The sequence below is a fragment of the Gavia stellata genome, unplaced genomic scaffold (genome assembly GCF_030936135.1).
Source record: "Gavia stellata isolate bGavSte3 unplaced genomic scaffold, bGavSte3.hap2 HAP2_SCAFFOLD_38, whole genome shotgun sequence".
Lineage (NCBI taxonomy): Eukaryota > Metazoa > Chordata > Aves > Gaviiformes > Gaviidae > Gavia > Gavia stellata.
In genome coordinates, this window is record NW_026776490.1 from 2,585,310 (window position 1) to 2,605,010 (window position 19,701).

The 19,701-nt window shown below is 42.6% G+C and overlaps 1 protein-coding gene across 1 annotated transcript; it reads right to left on the reverse strand.

Moving 5' to 3' along the window:
• Positions 1-394: 394 nt before the first annotated feature.
• LOC132321033 (E3 ubiquitin-protein ligase RBBP6-like) lies at positions 395-18,983 on the reverse strand. The gene is made up of 11 exons (XM_059834637.1): positions 18,818-18,983; positions 15,514-15,613; positions 12,846-12,882; positions 9,375-9,419; positions 6,913-7,001; positions 6,698-6,794; positions 5,718-5,857; positions 4,955-5,145; positions 3,031-3,134; positions 2,456-2,584; positions 395-409 (listed from the first exon to the last, which is right to left on the reverse strand). The coding sequence occupies exons 1-11, from the start codon at positions 18,981-18,983 to the stop codon at positions 395-397; spliced, it is 1,113 nt and encodes a 370-aa protein (XP_059690620.1).
• Positions 18,984-19,701: the final 718 nt, after the last annotated feature.

Below are 19,701 nucleotides of genomic sequence, written 5' to 3' on the forward strand. Positions count from 1 at the left end.
GTCCACCTAACGATAGAGGGGTGGAGTGGAACTCCTCCCGATTTTTCTCGACAGTCTGCTTCCCCATTACAGACGTGCAAAGCAGTTACCTGGAAAACGAGCGCCTGCGCTCCTCTTGAATCTTTTTATATTCCATCAGCTCCTTAGCAAAATCATCTGTAAACTCCTCAGGCTTGGACTTTTTCTCTTCCCTGTTAAAACAAGTTTGACCTTTATTACAATTAGAGTTTGACCTTTCTTACAGGCAGACACCAAGAAACAAAACATGGCCCATATGAGAAAATGTATGCTGCATGCAAATGCAGAAGGTGAACATCCAATTTAAGCAAAAACAGTTTAGAATTCCTACAAGTTTTAGGGAAAGTGTTAGAATGACGTTTGTCTTGGTTTAGTTTTAGATGTTTACCATCTGCAACGCAAAAGCACGGTGGAGAAAACACTGTGTCATTTTTGCTTATGTCACATGCACTTCAGTGTAACTGCAGTCCGACACACCGTTGAAATACAAAAATGAAAGCCAATGCAACTTGATTGAGCCAAACACTTACTCCTCTTTAAGTCTCCGTTGTTCTCTGTAAAACTCCTCCCTAGATAAGGGAGGCCAAGAGCCCCCTGGCTTGTATCAGAAACAGAGTGGCCAGCAGGACTAGGGAAGCGATCGTCCCCCTGCACTCGGCACTGCTGAGGCCGCACCTCAAATACTGTGTTCAGGATTGGGCCCCTCACTACAAGAAAGACATTGAGGTGCTGGAGCGCATCCAAAGAAGAGCAACGAAGCTGATGAAGGGTCTGGAGAGCAAGTTCTACGAGGAGCGGCTGAGGGAACGGGATTTGTTCAGCCTGGAGCAAAGGAGGCTCAGGAGAGACCTCATCGCTCTCAACAACTACCTGAAAGGAAGTTGTAGCCAGGTGGGTGTTGGTCTCTTTTCCCACGTAACAAGTGATAGGACGAGAGGAAACGGCCTCAAGTTGCACCAGGGGAGGTTTACATTGAATACTAGGAAAAATTGTCTTCACCGAAAGAGTTATCAAGCACTGGAACAGGCTGCCCAGGGAAGTGGTTGAGTCACCATCCCTGGAGGTAGTGAAAAGAGGCGTAGATGTGGCACTTGGGGACAGGGTTTAGTGGTGGACTTGGCAGTGTTAGGTTTGCGGTCGGACTCGATGCTCTTAAAGGTCTTTTCCAACCTAAATGATCCTGTGATTGTATAAAGGAGGTGCTTGTGTCGTTGGGATGGTATTTGCATGAGCCGTTGGTACTGCTGTTGGTAGCCAAGCTGATGACATGCTTGCAGGAGCTGGGGGATTTCCTGGAGGGGGGACAGTGTACCCAGCAGATGGAGGCTGACCAGGTGGAAACTGAGCAGGAAACTGTGGTGGTGGTACCCGCAGCGGAAGAGGAGTGCATGGGGTGGTGGAGGAAACAAGGGATGGGTCCTGGGTTTTGTTTTGATTTATCTTTAAGAGTTTATAAACGCAATGCACCCTGACAATCGATGTATAACAGACATATACCAAAAGGAAGGACTAACTTGACACGGCAATAATAGCTACAATAGACTCCTCTCTCGCCAGCTGAGAGAAAGCAGCTTGGCCATGCGAGATGACTAAATTGAAGAAATTCAGATTTGCCCTAAAATGACAGCGTTGACTTTTCCAATAGTTTGGTCAATCAGTATCAATTGAGTTGTTAAAAAAAGAATGTTGGCGGCTGATTCCTATTGGGAAATCAAGTTCTTCTCCAGCCCTATTCAGCCAGTAACCAAAGGGTGGCTTTCCACCTGATCCTTTAACTGTATTTCATTTTTATATGCAATTACGGTTTCCCCAAAAAGCCTTCATTTTTCAGAGTCCTCTTTTAAGTCATGTACTGGAGGTGTTTTTTCAATAATCTCACTGCAAGCGCCGATCCCCTTTGTTAATGCCAATTCAAATGAAGCCATTTAAAAATTCATTACCCTTTGTGTTCTCCACAGCAGTCTGTGCACACTTATTTCATTATAAATCAGCTGTTGTGTAAGTTATGTGTTACCGCCTCATTTAACAGGTTACAAGTAGTAAGATACTGAATGTCTGCGGAATACTTACAGTTCCCAGCCTGGTCTGCCACCTGCTGAGCGAGTTGTACTGGCTCTCGTTGGACGACCTTTTGGAGTGGGGAGAGGAAAAAGCAAAAAATCCCATTCAGTTTCTCTGAAGACAGCTTCTTCAAAGAAATTCTGCGGTTACAGGTACTTACCAGTTGTGGGTATGGATTGTCCTCGGGGGCCCAGAAGACTTGGTAACGCAGGTTGTTCGGGAACCCGACAGCCCTTGTGAATCAATGCAAAGAGTTGGGAAATAAGCTCTACTAAAATACAAGAATGACTGCGTGTGTTGAGATACAACTTCCCTTCTCTTCCAACAAACTGCTGACTGTCAGAGGGGAAGATTTAGAAAGTTCAGCAGCACTCACCAGAGCAGCAGGAGATATAACAGTCATGAGCGGTGGTGGAGGTGGCGGCAGTGGCGGCTGCTGTGGCTGTTGAATCTGCTGACGGAGCCTTTTTGTGTAGCCAGTTCCATTTTTGAAGTTGTTCACAGCCTAGAGGCAGAAAAACATTGACAGAAAGGTAGTATGAAACTTCAGTAGACAGACGGAGAAAAGCCTGCACAGAGTAAAATTCCTTGCGTCCTTGCTTGGTAAATGCTACCAATCCTAAAATAAATCAGCATACAGATACATGAACACATCACATTAAACCCTGATATTAATGATTGGTAACTCAGAGTATCTGTATTTAAAGTACTTCTGTGTAAACCCCAAACTTGAAAGTGAGGCAATCATGTCAAACAAAAGGGTGACCTGAATTTGCCAGATTGTCTCTAGAGTTGTAAGCTTCTGTGACAACAGATAATGTATTTGAGCAGTAAATTGAGCCTCATTCAATTCAGCCTTGCTTAAGGAGATGGAAATTCTTATTTTCTTCCCTTTCCGCTTTTTACAGAGACTTTTCCTACGAACAGTTTACGTAACAGTCATCAGGTTACCTTGCGTAGGAACTGGTTGGCAATTAAAGAATCAGGAGAAACATCTGTCTGATGACACGTTGGGCATGTATGTTCCTCAGAGTCCAGTAACACTGTTCTAATACCTGTGAATCATTAGAATCGTCAAAATAGTTTTCAGCCAAACTAAGGAAATTTTGGGGGGTTCTAATCCATTATAAAAACACGCATATGATTAATGGGTGAATATGGTCTTGAATTGAAGGAACATGAAGCTCTAAATGTTCAATCGTGCAAAAGATTTCTAGTATGCAGCAAATGACTCTACAGTTTTGATATTTCACTATTGTAACATTTGAAGATGTCTTGATGTTTCGACTAGCCTTTTTCGCACTACCTAGTACAGTGAGAAGTCACCAACCACAACGTTCATGAATAAAACACATCTCAAAAAGCCATTAGTAGGTTTGAGTTGGGAAGGTTTTGAGCAACTCTCCTGTGGAGAAGAATGTGGATTAAATGCCTAACCATCCATTTGTGGCAGACCACAGCAAGTCACCGGAGCTGGCTATATAATTTTGTGTGAGAGAACAGGCTGTGGACAAACAAAATGCGCTCGATATCTAACACTGTGATCACCTGCACAATTCTGCACTCTTCTCACGCTCGTTCTTCTGCACGTAAAGAGGATTTAACTAGAGACGCAGAAAGGGAAAAAAGCTCTCTGCCTTTTTTTTTTCCTTTCCATGAGAAGAGTCCTTTCCTATCCAGGGTATTGTGGCGAACGAGTGGTTTAGGCCACTTAAAGAATCACCGTCAAGGGTATTGGCAAAAGGGATTTTAATAGAAGTTTATGAAAAGGTGACTGATGAGAATTCATTGGCAAGGTTCACTCTATTACTTACTAAAACATAGAAAGGAAAATGGAATTAGAAACAAATCAGAATGATTTCTACAGAGAGACGAGAGAAACAAAAGGGTAAAGAGGACCCTCCCGTTGAGTCACGAGGTTCAGAATGCACCCCCTTGCTTTCTAAACTCCTGCTCAGAGAGGAGTTTAAGTGCGACTGAATCCAGACTTAGTCTCAGACTTGGTCAATGGTTCATGTCTAAAGGATTCTATGTATTTAGCAGCAATCTAAGGTTCGTTCACAGTTTAAGGTGGATCACAAGATTTTAGCAGCACTTCATCATTGATGAGTCTAACGTTTGCAAAGTGAGTTAATAGAATTTACTACAATCACAACAGTGACTTGATTACAGATTTGAAATGGTAATATTTATACTGTGCTTGTTATCGGGTATTCAAATTGATTCACACACTCACGCACACAGTCACAAATAGAGAGTGAGAGATGTACAAAGGTACCTGTTAAAAATTCCCCTCGAGTTCTATGAAATATTCCCTTGTCAGCATTTCTCAACGGGCGAGGGTTGAGCCTCCAGGAGGAGAGGTTTTCAGCCCATGTCCCATCGCCAGCTTTCGGCGGCAGTCCTCTGAATTTCGCAAACTGGAGAGTCTGCGAACTCCGAGAGGCGTCCCACTTGGAGGGAGATGCTGCTTGCTGCCCGCTGTGGTCCAGGAGAGCTCAAAGGGCCTCACTTGGGACCGCTGTTTAAAGGTTTGCAAGATGATTGGCTTTAGTCACTAGCAAAATGATGGAATTTGGGTAACCGTGGTGTCATTCCACTTGGGCTACGATCCTGATAAGGAATGTCCAGGGCTGTCGGGGAGTGACTGATTATTCCATTGTTCCCGCTCCCGCTACCAGCCTCGGTCAGGTAACAGCAGTGCTTGGTACGGTCAGAGCGGCCCATGACGGGGTGGGGGGGAGCCATGCACTACCACAGGTATACTTAAGTATTAAATGGAACTGGGAACAAAGTCATTTCATTATCGCCTCTTTCTGCTTTGAGAAGATCAGACGTGATGTTTTGAATTAACAAACATGGGAGTAACACTTACATTCGTCACAAAAACTGTTTCCGCAGCAGGGAATAACAGCGGCATCAGTCATGATATCTTTACAAATGACACATGACAGCTCCTCTGGAAGAGGATCATCTGAGAGGGCGGAGGAGGAGAAAGAGGAGGAGGAGGAGGGCTCCTCTGGTAGAAAGGGAGGCTTTTCCTTCTTTCCTCTAGCATAAGCTTCCCTGGAGGGGGGGTGAGGAAGGAAAAAGAAAACAGTTAGAGGTGGGTAAAGGAAAACTTTTCCGAGCTTTGGATTTAATCCAAGGAAGATAACAAATGGAATTCTCCTCACTCTACATTTGCCTTCTAAAACGTAGGCATTTAGTTTAAACTACTTTCCTCGAGCCACCATACTAGAAGAGGGAGGGGGGGACAATTTTCCTTCTGCAGAACTCTGCCATTCAATGGATCAACTAAGACATTAGCTCAGACTAGACAAGTCCTTTTTGACAGCTAGAAAGCAGGTGAAATGAATCTCACCTCTCTTTGCCAGAGGGTAAATGTAAATTGCAGGCTCAGGAGAAAGTTAGTCTCCGAGTAATTACGTTTTATAAAGGGAAGAAGTCTGTGTTACAGCTTCTACAAAAGGAGATCCATGACAGAAAACCAGAAATGCTACCAAGTGCGTTTTCAAACAGCCCCTCTTGTCAGCACACAGTAATATGCTGGCCAACTTGGTTGCGCTGCCACTCAAACATTTATGCATGGTTTCTCTCGCTCACTTTTTGGTCAGTCCAATTAATGCCATACTTACGCATTAATCGTTGGGATTGCATATTTTCCCCTGCTTGTCAGCATAGCACCCTTTATACTGGGATCTTCCACCTCCATCATGAAACTCCTTGGAATTCCGGTGCTCATTTTAATTCTGGGAACAGACTCAAATTTTTTGTCCTGTTCAGAAAAGAAATGCAGACATATCTCATCTTAAGACCCACACGTAAAATGGCATTTCAATGATTATTTGAAGCATCAAAAGCCTGTAATCCTCTCCTGTTGCCTAGCGTAAGGGTTGCTTGACTAAAAGACTGATTTTCCTAAATGAATATAGCCAAGACGTTCCAAAGGCTTGAGCAGCATTTTGAACTCAATCGACATTCTTTGGCTCATCTTCAGGTTCCTTAAGGGTGAAATATCCCTCAGCTCACCATCCATTCAGAGAAGAGACACAAACCCGCTGCTCCTCCACAGCGCAATTCAGAGTGAGAGCTTAATTTGGTGCTCTGAATCAGTCACTGGAGAAACTTACATTCACCACCTAGACAGGAAGGTTGAATTCATAGCTCAAGCACATACATTCCGTGACTAACCTTAAATGGCATGAATACTCACCCAGAGACTTGTGTAATTAACACATGCAAATATTCAATAGATGGGGTCAACAGAAACCGCCTATTCTTATACAAAATACTACAAACTGTGAACTGCCATTAAAGAGAGTCAAAAGCATAAAAATTTCCCCTAATATTGCAATATATAAAAATATGCATGAAAGTTCACAGAGAAAGCTCTATGCACACCTTTAATGTCTATGACCTCGAAAAAAGAAAATTTCACATTTGTGATTCCAGGTTTCCCTTGAATTTTGAAGGGCTTTGCAAAATTGCCACATAACCTCTATATTTCACCCCAAGAGAAACAATTCTTCCTAGGAGCGTTCATGGACTTGTTACCTAACTGCCAAGATAAAAAAATGAAAAACTAAGTCACACCACAAGTCCCCCACAATCTTACCCCAGTTGTTGGGCAGTTCTTCCTATAGTGGCCCGGTTTTCCACAACGAAAGCAAGTATATGATGGTGGAGGTGGAGCCAAGGGTTTCTTCATGTAACTAAAAGGTTTTGGGGAAAAAAAGAACAAGGTATGCCTGTGTCTCTCGTGTTGAAACAAACATCTCTACAATTTTTCCATCAGCTTCAAAGGACAGATTTGACATTATCAACACTTACTTGATTGGATCATACGCACAGCAAGACTGCATCATCATAGCTTTTATTTTCTCTTCTTCAGAAGCATTGGCTTCAGCCAGATCGGCGGTCTGTCGAAGAGGTAATTATTGGACACACACATTAGAAACACATTTAAGCCCACCCAGCCAAAGACACCACCACTCACCCAGTCCTGTAAAGAGCAGCACAACGCTAGCTGAGGTTGCATGAAAACAGCTGCTTATATAAAATATAGTTGCCCTGAAGACGTTCTGGGGAGTCCTGATGCCATTCCGTGCTGTTTATGTGCCTCTTAACCTACTTGAAAAGAGCACTCTTGGGCACTCAAAAGCTTAGGCTCTGTTTGGACCTTATGTAAAGACCTCTGTAAGCAATCCCATTTTCTGCCAAGTGGACTGAGGCGATGTGTAGAAAAAATGAGACTATCCCCGATGTTTAAACTGATTTTTAAGCTCCAGACTATTTGCAGGGGAAGATGTCCACTGGACATTTAATTGAGAAAGATGTATGCAAGTATCATTATTTACATTTTGCAGCACTAAAGGACACACAAGAGTCGGGGGAGTTGTTTCTGCTTACTGAAAGGCAGCTTCAGACACAGACGCCTTAAAAGGAATCCAGCTTTTTATAATCCCTCAGCAGGACAAAAGATGCTTTCCAGTAGAAATTTGACCATCATGTGCAGCAGGCAGTCACAACTGCATGCCCCCCCCGCCTCCTAACTTCTTCATGGAAAGTGAGTTAACTACAGTAAGCAAAACCTGCACTTTTTTCCAGATGACTGTGGCCTTTTAACATACAAATTGTAATCTAAACCTTATGCAGAACTAGAACTTCAACTTAATGAAGCCAGCTGATGGTTCTTCAGTAGTATTTGTTCAAACCTTTTTATTACACACTGGTCCAGGCACAAGCAGGGTCTAAGGGAGTGACTGTAAATGATGTGGACCTTCAAGCACCTAGCATTCAGATCAACCTCTCATGTTTTTGTTTTTCTAGGCATGCAACCAGCTAGTTTCCACGTTTTACTAAATGGGAGTTTCACAGACACAGTTTTTTCTCAATAGTAACATAATCCAGGTCGACATCTATGAAATCATCTCCATTAACATATAGAGAAAACTTTACAGATACTTGACTAATTTCTCTGAACCCAAATGGCTTACAAAACACATCCAAACCCCACAAAACATTCCTAGGAATAGACCAAATCTCCAATATGGCATTTAATACACAGTAAGAATAAAACAGAAAACTTCTTACAACGCATTGCCTCCACGCTAAGCCAGACTGCACTAAAGAGGTTAGAGGAAGTCATAGTTTTGAGCTGCTTTAGGTTATGTTCCTGCATTTTTCTGAAATACTTGAATTTTCTCAAAAGCTGAAATGTGTACTCCACTTGGACAGGTTTTCACATTTCAGAGTAAAACTTCACATGAGTTTACAGAACCAAGGACACGTTTAGGGACAGCACTAATGGAGACCGCTTTCTTTTGGAGGTTACCTTCCAAACTAATTTTTTTGGATTTTTTTTGCCAAATGTACACAATTTAATTTCTGCACTGAGAGTGGGAAGAAGTTACCAGAGGGAAGAGATTTCTCTTTCTTGGAAATGAACCCCTGCCTCACTTTTCAGATGAAAGAACTAGCTCCTCTGCATTAGGCCCTGCCTTCTCTCATCTTTGTAACTCTAAAGACTAGGCATTTCATTGGCTAGCACTGTGCCTTTTCACAAAGCACGATCGCTAGTGCTTTCCCAGACAAAGTTACCCATTGTTGAGCAAAAAATACAAGCAGTTCCGTAGCAAAACATGGCATTACAGCAGTTTCAGAAGCTCACATCTGCTAATATGCCACACATGCACCTGGGTATGTTCCTCTAAACAATTAGGTACATTTATGCAATTTACACAGTCTGCGATCAAGCAAATTAGATTGTGTTGTCCACACTCTATATACTACAATTTAAGAAATTGTGCAGCATTCAAATAATGGATCTACAGTCTGTAAGGACTAGAAATCCAAAAACAGCCATGCAATTGTCCACGTTCCGGAAACGCTTCTCTTTTGGCTCTTGCAAACCCCCCTGAAATGTCCATACCTTAGAGCCAATTAAATTCTTCTGTGAAAATCCTGTTAGTTTCCAACACAAAATTAGTGAAACATATGAAAAACAGTAAACAGCTTCTGAAGTGCTGCTTCTTTGTGTCTTGAAGATGAGTAATACTGCAACGTTACATTGAGCCTGGAAAGGTACTCCCCTTCTATCTTCCCAAACTGGCAACTACTCTTTACGGGATAGTAGCAGAACATACAGACATTTTACAGTTAAAATAAATACTTTAAATGATTGAAAATTAAATTCAAGCTTTGCTCACATTACAAAGGTTATCCAGCCCTAGATCACAGTATAAGGTCTAAAAGTACGAAGCAAATGTTGTTTGAAGAGAATATGTATGTACCTTAATAAGCTGGGCCAGCGAAAGAGGTGCAGAAGGGTCATCAATCTGTTCACAAAAAAATAAACACATATTCAAGTTCTACAGTCAAAACAGAGCAATAGTTAACCTCTACTGTAGCCTGAAAGTCTGCACTATATCCTCTGAGTGTCCCTGAAAGAGGCATTTCCAACCTAGTGTGATTTGCACTTGTTCAAAACAAAGTCCAAACCCATGACAGCTTAAGAGTGCCTATGTGGTTAGTGAGAAGAAACTGAAACAACCAAACCCGCCTGAGATCAATTTATTGCTCCGCAGTATCTCAGAGAGGGACCCTTGTCAAATGCTCACAAGTCCTTAAAAGTCGAAGGGGTAAGGAAACTGTCAATTTTCTGCTTAAAAGGATTAAAAAACATATTTAAGTTTATTTGAGAAGGAAAATGTGCCTTTGGAGAGGAGCACTCCGATCTGGGAAAAGAGACCATTGCAAGTCTTACCAGAAGATCCACCTTTCCTTCTTTTCAGAACATTTTGCACCCAGTTCTGTTAAAAAGGAAGCCTGATCAAGTACTTTGAAGCTTCATGCACCGTATGCCACTCTTTTTTACGTGTGGGAAAGACAGGCCTATGTTTTCTCCTGGCAGGCACAGCCACTATCATTCTGTGGTTTTTCAGAACCCAATGAGTAATTAGGAAACCTCTCGATTGGAGTCTTGCATTAAACAGTCCAGTATTGACCAGTAACTGAAACATAACAGTTAATAAACTAATAGTGAGTTCTTGTATTTTTTCAGGAAGCAGTTATGCTCTGGCCTGCAGGCAACAGTCTCGTTTCTTCGAGGAGGTGATAGCACTCCTTTCTACTGAACAGTTACCAAAAGCAGCAAATAGATAATTAATGTGCTATTTAGAACGTTTGCGCAACAACCATCTTCCAGTGATCCAACATTCGTGGGTCTTTTGTTTTTTCCTTTAAATTTCCATGGAATTATATCCTGCCAGTCCCTCCAGTCAGTCACGTTGAAACAACATCTCCATGAAACTTGTATACAACCCCAAGATAATACTGCAGAAGAATTGGGAAAAAAAACCCCAACCAACAAACAAACGTAAAACCCCAGACTCGACAGTCAATGTATTAACTCCCATTTCAAACAGAAGACTAAACAGCAACGAACACAAAGCAAGTGGGAAAGGGGAGGCAAAATGGGAGGAAAAGGCTATTCTCACTGCTGGAGTGCCACATTTAAATTACAGTGGTTTTCTAAAACCTGATAGCTTGGCTAAACTAAAAATTCAGCCAGGAAGGATCCCAGCTGTGCTTGACGGTGCTAAATCAATGGGCACAACTCTCTGCATTTCTGCAGCCTCTAAGGACAAACACCAACTAGAGCTCCTTGCAGTTACTGAACTCGTAATCCTAAACCAAAAGGGATCCCCTTTCTTGCTTTGGCTGTAGTTAACAGTAGGACAGCAGCACAAATGTGGAAGTCTAGGTTGCCAGCTAACATAAGAGCAAGACAATTAAGAGTCAAAGTATAAGCTATTGTGCATCCTTTTTAAAAAAATGTTAACTCATTTTCACTTTGCTGCTTTACTGTTCAACAACAATTGCCAAGCTTTCCAGTGATTTATTCCCACAACACTAAGATCCAGGTTCTGCTTTGAAATACATACAGAAATACGTGTATTAACAAACCCAACCAAACAATAGAAACCCCCCACCCTTTAGACCAAGACCTGAGCTAGCTTTAAGAATAGAGCTCAGTGTGTCTCCAGCGCTAGAAGCACCTGAGGCTGCTGTGCTTTGACAGGGAGAGAGAGAGAGGGCTTGTAAGGAGAGGTGCAAGGCTTCCACCCACCCTGTGGCTACCCACAACCCAAACCAGGAACAGTCAGAGTAAAGAAGAAGGGAATGATTTTGCCTCGAATTTCATTTGCTTTAATTAGTTCTAACTAGTCTTCCCTCCCACCTCAGGGTTTTTACTTTTCTTTTTTTGTTTTTTGAGACATCTATGTTAGCTTATGGTAAGATGCTACTTAGAAATGTAATGCAGACATGCCAGGGAACACACGAGGCTAAAAGAATGTTTTTTTTCTGAACACGTGAGTTGTGTTTATACACATGCAAGGATACAAAGAGAAAAATAACTGTTTTCAGGAAAGAAAAACCCGTCAGAATTAGATCAACTACTATAAACGTGGTTTATATAAATGCATTACATTGACTACTAGGGTCACTGGGCCAGTTAAACTAACTCAAACTCACAAGGAGAGGCATTAAAAACACCACATGGAAATTTTTACAGTATATGGAATATTTTGAAATGCAGAGTTACACATCGTATTCGAGCCAAGTGGCAAATCAAGATCTAGACCACTACCAGTCAAGTATTTCCTTCTATTACTTATTTATATTTAGCAGCAGAATGACAGTGTTTTCAAACCTGAAGAAAAATGCTGCCCCTTTTCCAAATGTACATTCAGAATGGTGCTATACTAAAGAAGGGCTTAACCTTTGGGAAATTAAAGCAGCATCCAACCCTGAAGTCACCCAGATCCAAAAATGGACTGCAGGCAGAAGTTAAGAGAAATGACAGGGATTACACCCACTAATGCACCAGGCTCTAACCTTGTGCCAAAATTTGTACACTGGGTTTTAGATGCTTTCGTTTGCAGGCAAACTATTAAGCTAAACTGATTAGTCAGATGAAGTGATCAAATGCAGAACTTGACAATATCACTTTGTGTAGCAATGCTATTTAAATTCACCGCCATCTATTAAAGGCATTTACGTACTCAGAGGGGCCCAAACAATATAATTTCAATTATACAGTTTTTGGAACAAATACCCAAGTATTTACAGACCTGAAAAGGAATCATTTAGCTGCACAGAACTGTCCTCACAATGTACGGGATATGTTGGTTTTGGTATTTGTTTGAAGCCCCAAGTCAAAATTAAGAAAGAGTACCAAGTTTAACAAGAATGGTTTCTCAGCTGTTTTTGATAACACTTTCAAGAACCATTAGGCAAAAAAGGTATTTAAAAACAACAGCTAAGTGATAGACTGTGAAAATGGCAAAAAATACACTCCAAACAATTTGTATTTCGAGAAAGACAAAGCACCCAACACCCGATACAAACATCCAGAGTACTAGCAGTAGACAGACAGCTGCAGAACATGGCGCCATGTTCTAACACGTTCTAAAAACCATCATACATTATCTGTACAACACACAGTCACACAGGAAATATTCTGGCATAGTCAGTATGAAATACAATGCATTACTAGGCACAAATACCAAGATTCCCATGAGAACTGTGCAAATGATGGCATGACTCAGTTTTTACTATGTTGAATCAAGGACATGCTATTTACAACATATTTACTGGAAAATATATTAAGCTAATGTTTGGAAAATTAATACAAGGCTACATTGTTTAGAGTGAAGTGCAGTGTGTAGGAAAAAGCCTGAGATTGTGTTTTTACATACTGCTTTTGGTGTTCCGCTCACTGGCGCAGTTCGACTTCTAGAAGAAGAAATAAAGGTGATCAGAACTTCAAATAAAGCACTTGTACCCAACATCGAGCAGTGAAAGCACGTTGTAAAACCACAACATCAGAAACATTATCTTCTCATAGTCTAGTGAATATGGAAATTTATTCATATACATAAACTCTTCTCTCTTTTGATAACACTCAGTGCCACTAATAAAACCACCCAAAATCCCATTTCTACTTTGTCACAAATTCCTCTAAGACTTACAGATCTAGAACACAACAGTGCAAGAGGAAGTCCTCGGATATTTTGTCTCTGCTGCATTAAGTATCTAAAATATGAAGTCTGTAGTACAGCTTTGTGTTCTTAAATAATCGAGCATCAACATCTGAAGGTAACTTTAGCCAAGCTGTATGCCCCTAGTCTTACAAATAGGCACCAGAGAGAGCACTTCAGTTTCTAAGAAAGAACAGGGATAGTCGAGACCCTTTGAAGTGCAAGTTTACTTAAGAGTAAAAAATCAGTCCTCTGACAAAGAAATAACAACAATGTCAGCAGCATAGTCTTTAGAACAGTGTTTCTTTGTGGAAGCCCAAGCACTGTGTTCAGACATTGACCATACTTAGCCATGAAAGTGCCAAAATACTACATGTGTTACATATGCTATGTTAACTAAGAATAGTAGTAGAAATGTCACCTGAAAGCAGCTCCTAGGATTTTGTGCGATTTAGGAGCCCTGTGGGGAAAAAAAAAAAAAAAAGGTCTTAATTGCCAGAATTTGCTTTAAGATAGTCTTGAACATGCTACAATATCTTAGGAAATATTTATTGTGTTTGAAAACCTGCTGAGATTCCACATACTCATTGATCTGTATCTGCAGGCTGCTCATCATGAATCAGACATTCAACCACTGATGTAGTTAACAAACAATTCAGACATCATCCAAATTGTCCCATGAGCAGAGGCAATTCCGAGGCTGCTGTGGAACTGAGGCACAAATAGAAAGGCTCATGCTTCCTGCCACTACTACAACAGCACCAGGCTCGCAGCTACAGCCACGTACCTCCTGAAGACGAGGAAGCATGAGGAAATACTTTAGATGGCCACACATGGGTTTCTTCATCCACTGAACCTGAAGAACATACTACAAGGGGAGTAACGCACTTTGAAGGCCTCTCCACCATTTCAGCACACATTCATCATTCCCAAACACTAACCACTCTACCAGCTGTTTCTGCAGTGCTTCCAGCTGAAGGAATAGAAAGTTGATCTGCCTGGTTAATTTTCAATGTTAGAACAGCAGTACCATTCTTTCCTTATCCCCACATCCAGCTATTTATTTGACCTTTGATGCTAGCAGCACCTATCCTCTCATTTTAGGGCAGCATTACAATAGCAAGAGAGGGCACCATCCAACCAGAAACAGAGGATGCACTGACGAGGCAGCACTAAGCATACGTATTTCAATTAATCCCCCAAACAAGGCCATGTTTATAAGCACCACGCTGTGGCGTCCAGAATTACTAGCGAGTGCCTGAAAGCAGTGCAACAACCATGGCACTAATATGCCCAGAGTTTACGTGCAGAGCCACATAACTTCAGGGGTTTTTGCTTGCAAATGCTTCATGGACACCAGGATGCTGCTGTACTGTTTCTTCCAGACACACTAACTCATCAGTCTACTTTATTTCTTGAGAACCCACGTTACAAAGACGTGGCAAAACCACAAGCTAGTAACAGCTACTCATTGTGGTGGAGACGCATATCTTTAAGGCGGCTGCAAAACATGACCATTCAAACAATGCTAATGTAGCTGATACAGAACTGGACTGTATGAATACAGAAATGACAGCCATAATCCTGCAGTCACGATTGCATTTGCATAGCTGTAATTGTAATCAATGTACCCCATTCTCTGTCCTCCATAAATCTTAGGAACACAGAATTAAACCCTGGAGCAGAGATATCTGCTTAGGGGAAAAGCAGGCTTAGACAGACAACTAGTAACATTTGGGAAGGTCCTAAACTGCTTACACAGTTTCAGGTTTGGAAAGGATTCACTGTTCCTTCATCGTACTCGCACAAAAGGCAGTACACTTTAGGATATTGTTCTTTTTCTCTGCCTGAAACGGGCATTGTCTTTAGGAAACTAAGAGGAATCACTTATGAATGCCACTTGTTGTTTGCGTGGTTCATCAGCAGGCAACCTTGGTCTTTCCTCTCTAGCTAGTATGCAAAACCCCCAGATTTGGGGCAAAAGAAAACCTGCCATATCCTACCCCCTGCTCCTCCAAATGCCAGAAATAGTCAAACACTCAGAATCAGACTCTTCTGAGATGGCAACAAATTCGAAGTTTACACTACAATGCATATCTCCCTCTACTATAAAAGCAATAAAAGCAAACACACAGAATGAGGAATCTCTCCACCGAGAGGAAACGGGGTCTACAACTTGGCCCTCAGAACAACCAACCCCAAGAAGAAACACAAAAGAATCATCGCACAGATTACCAATGTGGGAGTTCGAACCCCATGTCCCAGCAGGCCCAAAAATGTAAGTCTACTTTGGGACAGATGCATTAAAATCTACCCCACGACAACAAAACTTGACAGCAGCTTTAACAAGAAAGAGCCCATCTGAATGTGCTTTATGGATACTTACAGAACACAGGTTTTGCTGGTAGCTTTAACTCCTCCCGCAGGGATTCTTCTAACAATTACTGAGGAATTCTTAGGAATCAGGGCCCGATCATCGGTGTATTCTGAAAACAACATAAAACCAGAAAAAAACAGGAGTCAATTCCTAAGAATGTGTATTAATCTGCAATTATATAGCACTTCAGAGAATCCCTTTAGGGATACAGAAGCAAAACTTTATACGTAACATCACGCTGTTACCGTCTCAACACACTAATGGTACATTTCAAGAAATCTTCAGGTTTGATAATCAAACACAAGCAGCAAAATCTTTTCCAGTTTTTTACAATAGTTTGAACGCCAACAGCAAAATAGTCTCAAAGGTCACTAAAGGAGAGCCTGCTAATGCACGAGGTTCTTTCCTGACCTAGCTTAAGTTGCTTTTGCTTCCATTAGGCTACAAAACCAATAGATCTTTGGAGAAAACCAAAGCACAGCAAAGTCTCACCTGCATAAACCAGACTCTAAAGTCTGACTAGCTTGCCCCGCAACAAAACAGGCACTTAGCTAAAGCATGAAAACTGCGCCAGCGCTTTTGTGGCTGTTGACTAAAACCGATACACCTACACTGCTAGTGCTCCAGACTGATAGAACAGAGAAGAGAGTCTGCCATCGCTGCCTATTTCTTGGAGCTTAATCCATCAACAACCACACTTCTCAGCTGCTCAGTGCTTTCCATTGAAATGGAAACGAAACTGGCAGGGCTAGAGGAGTCTTTCTGGTCCAGATCACAAACCACTGGATGAAGACCAGTTCAGAGCCCCATTTTTGGGTTTCTAGCATTTTTTTTTTGTATTTTCCCTGATAAGCAGAATAGCACATTCTCCGAGTGCTTGGAGTCAGAATGTTAGAGGGCAGGAAAGAGTACTCAAGAGACCTGAGTTCTGGAGTCTGCAGCCCTTCCACTATATTGTGAGAACATCTAGTATAAAAAACAGGTCAAGAAATTCAGATCAAATTCAAAGGAGGCAAGTTTAAATGCCTCATTCCTGAGTACAGGCTTTTTGAAGGGAATTCTGCCTTTCTAGAATGTGTCTCTAGAGTAAGCGTGGAAGAGGACACACAACCCCCCACCTTTTAAAATGGGTCCTAACCATCCATTTTGCTTTCCCAGCATCTTAAAAAGAGTCCATCAGAAATTTTTTTTCCACTGATACTTAAAATCCTGTTTACTTTTAGCTTGTATTAGCATTGCTTCTATGACTAGATTTCCATTATGAAAAGTAACAGTTACTGAACTGTAAAAGCTTAGAGGAGTACTCAGAAAAATCTGAACAAGTAGGCCATCTTCACTCAAGGTCCACTTGGTTCTTTCCAAGATCACGTCAGCGTTTAGTCAGTCACAGATTATGTTATAAAAACCCAATACTTCATGACCACATGTAAGAATTCCAAACATCCCATTTAGGCAGAATATCCGGGCCTAGTTTGTTCCTTTATCTTCCGAAGGTGAGTTTAAGCATCTACGTCTGATTAATAACAACTGAAATTCATGGTTACCCATCTAAACCAAAAATTTGACGTAGACATAGATGACACTGAAATGTATTCTCCAGCTTTAGCTCTGAAAACCCCTGGGGGATTTTTGCGTTTTCACAAGGAAAACACCCTTACCCCTTCCTTCAGTAAGCACCTGTGTCTCTAATATAGCAAGCGTAAGATTTTATGCTCATTTTACAAAGGTCAAAGTGCAACACAACCTGCCTAGAGGAGGATCTTGTCGCTGTTAAACAAGAGTGATGCTCTTTAAAGCAGGAAAGATACTCCTGCTTGAACTTCACCTTCAGGCAACGCCACATTTAGCAGAACCTAGTGAAGCAGATACTTTGTCTTCACTGTCTTCGGCTTACATATGAAAACAAAGCAACACACTTTGTAAAATGGCTATTATGGATATTAGAGTAACGCTTTGTGGGGGAACATATTTACGAGCATAAATTTTTCTTCTGAAATGTTGCGTTCTGTTCCTCACCTGCTATAACAGAACCCACGTGCTTAGCCTATTTCAAAACATTTTTTCTTCTAGTGATAATAATTGGGCTCCTTCAAAGTTTATTACCATCCAGCATTCTGGTTTTAAGGCTCTGTTTGACACAGACCCAACTACTACAGGACTGACGTCAGCCAGTCGGCCATTCAGCCTGCTAGCATTTGTGAAGCTGGAGGTACGTTAGCAACTGATGAAAAAATTCAGAGACCCTTCTGCAGCAAAGCCCTTAAAGCAAATTAAACACTGTTCAAAAGGTCTTGACCATTTTCTTCAATACTACTAGAAAAATTCAAGCCTTGTGAAATGTCTCTCTGCCTACGCATGTCATGCAATGCAATGGCATCCCTAAGACCCCTAACATCGTGCCCTTAAGTCTCTTCGCAGACATTCTCCTGAAATAGTTTCAATACCTGTAGATACACAGCGAGCTTTAAGTCCAATCACTTGAAAGGCCAGGGCTGAAGTTACAGTTACCGCAGCGTACATATTTTTCTGTTTAAGTTTTAATACATCAAAGAGGAAGAGGAAAAAAACCACTAGTCCACATTTCAAAGAAAGGCTGTTGTAAGAGTGTCAGAGAACCACAGGAAAAAAACAAAAAAAGAACTTTAAGGACTGAAAACACTTTATAAGTCTTTTTATTTCTGAAAAGTCACAACCCAGAGTCTTTAATCACATTTAAACTTACCAAGATGGCAGATTACCAAACTAAAATGTCATGCCAAAACCATTATCACCTCTGAGAAAGAAGCACCATTTATTAGATTTAAAAGAATTTATGACTGCTCTAAGAACATTTCTTACGTATATTCACCGTAAATGTTCTGCCATAAAACCTCAGTATTGCCCTGATGTGGTTAGCATGTAGTACCAGGAAAAAAATCACAGTTAGAAATGGATGATACAATGATGTTCAATAGCATCACTTTCAGCTTACTCTGTTTTTATAAGATATCCTCCCACATTTCCTTATCATTTTACCTAGAGGAATTCCAGGAAACCAAAACTTTGGTAAGCACTACATGTCGCACGTCAACCACGTCTCCTTCTACGCCTAGCTCCGTGTCTAAAACACAGATCTGAAGGTAGCTGTCGGAAGAGCAACTACAAAAGAACAGCTCTGTGAGGCCCCCAACACAAGTCACAGCTACCGATCGTGGCCGAATCGCATTACCGCTTCCCATCCCGCTTCAGCCCCGGCGCCGCTTGCCCTCCTGGTCCCCCGCACGCCGGCGGGATGGGCCCCAGGCTGACTCCCCCCCCGGCTGCCCCCACGCACCTTCTTTGCTCTGGGCGTTGGTGATCTGCAGGTCGCAGTTGGCCGCCTTCAGCTTCTCGCGGCCCATGATCTGGCGCTTGAGGTCGCACAGGGAGATGTGGAGGCCGTTGAAGGTGACCGTGGCATAGTTCAGCTGGGAGGAGAACTTATAATGGACGCACGACATGGTCGGGGCCAGGCGGTGCCTGCTTTGCGATGGTGTCTACCACGGCAGACCGCGTCACGACCTCTGTGCTGGCGGCTTGAGGAAGGGCCCACTGAGGGGGTCGGGGAAAGCAGCACCCCCTGAGGTCGAGCTCCTCCTCGCAGCCCAGGCGGGCGTCAGGCAACGGGGAGAGGCCTCTGCAGCCCCGGCTCAGACCCACTCCCTCTCTCGCACACAGCACTTCCAGGCCCAACCGCTCGCTGTGGCGACTCAGGCGCCCCTGCCTCAACATTCCGCAGAGGGGTTTCCCTTGCCTCAACATTCCGCAGAGGGGTTTCCCCTGCCTCAACATTCCGCAGAGGGGTTTCTGGGCCTCAACATTCCGCAGAGGGGTTTCCCTTGCCTCAACATTCCGCAGAGGGGTTTCCCTTGCCTCAACATTCCGCAGAGGGGTTTCCCTTGCCTCAACATTCCGCAGAGGGGTTTCCCTTGCCTCAACATTCCGCAGAGGGGTTTCCCTTGCCTCAACATTCCGCAGAGGGGTTTCCCTTGCCTCAACATTCCGCAGAGGGGTTTCCCTTGCCTCAACATTCCGCAGAGGGGTTTCTGGGCCGACAACCGTTGCGCACGCACAACAGCCCCCCGCACCCGGTGCATTTTGACAACAGGCCCGTGTCACGTGAGCGCGGCGGCCCCGCCGTCTTCTTCCGAAGTCTGAGCGCCCCATAGGGGAGGGCCG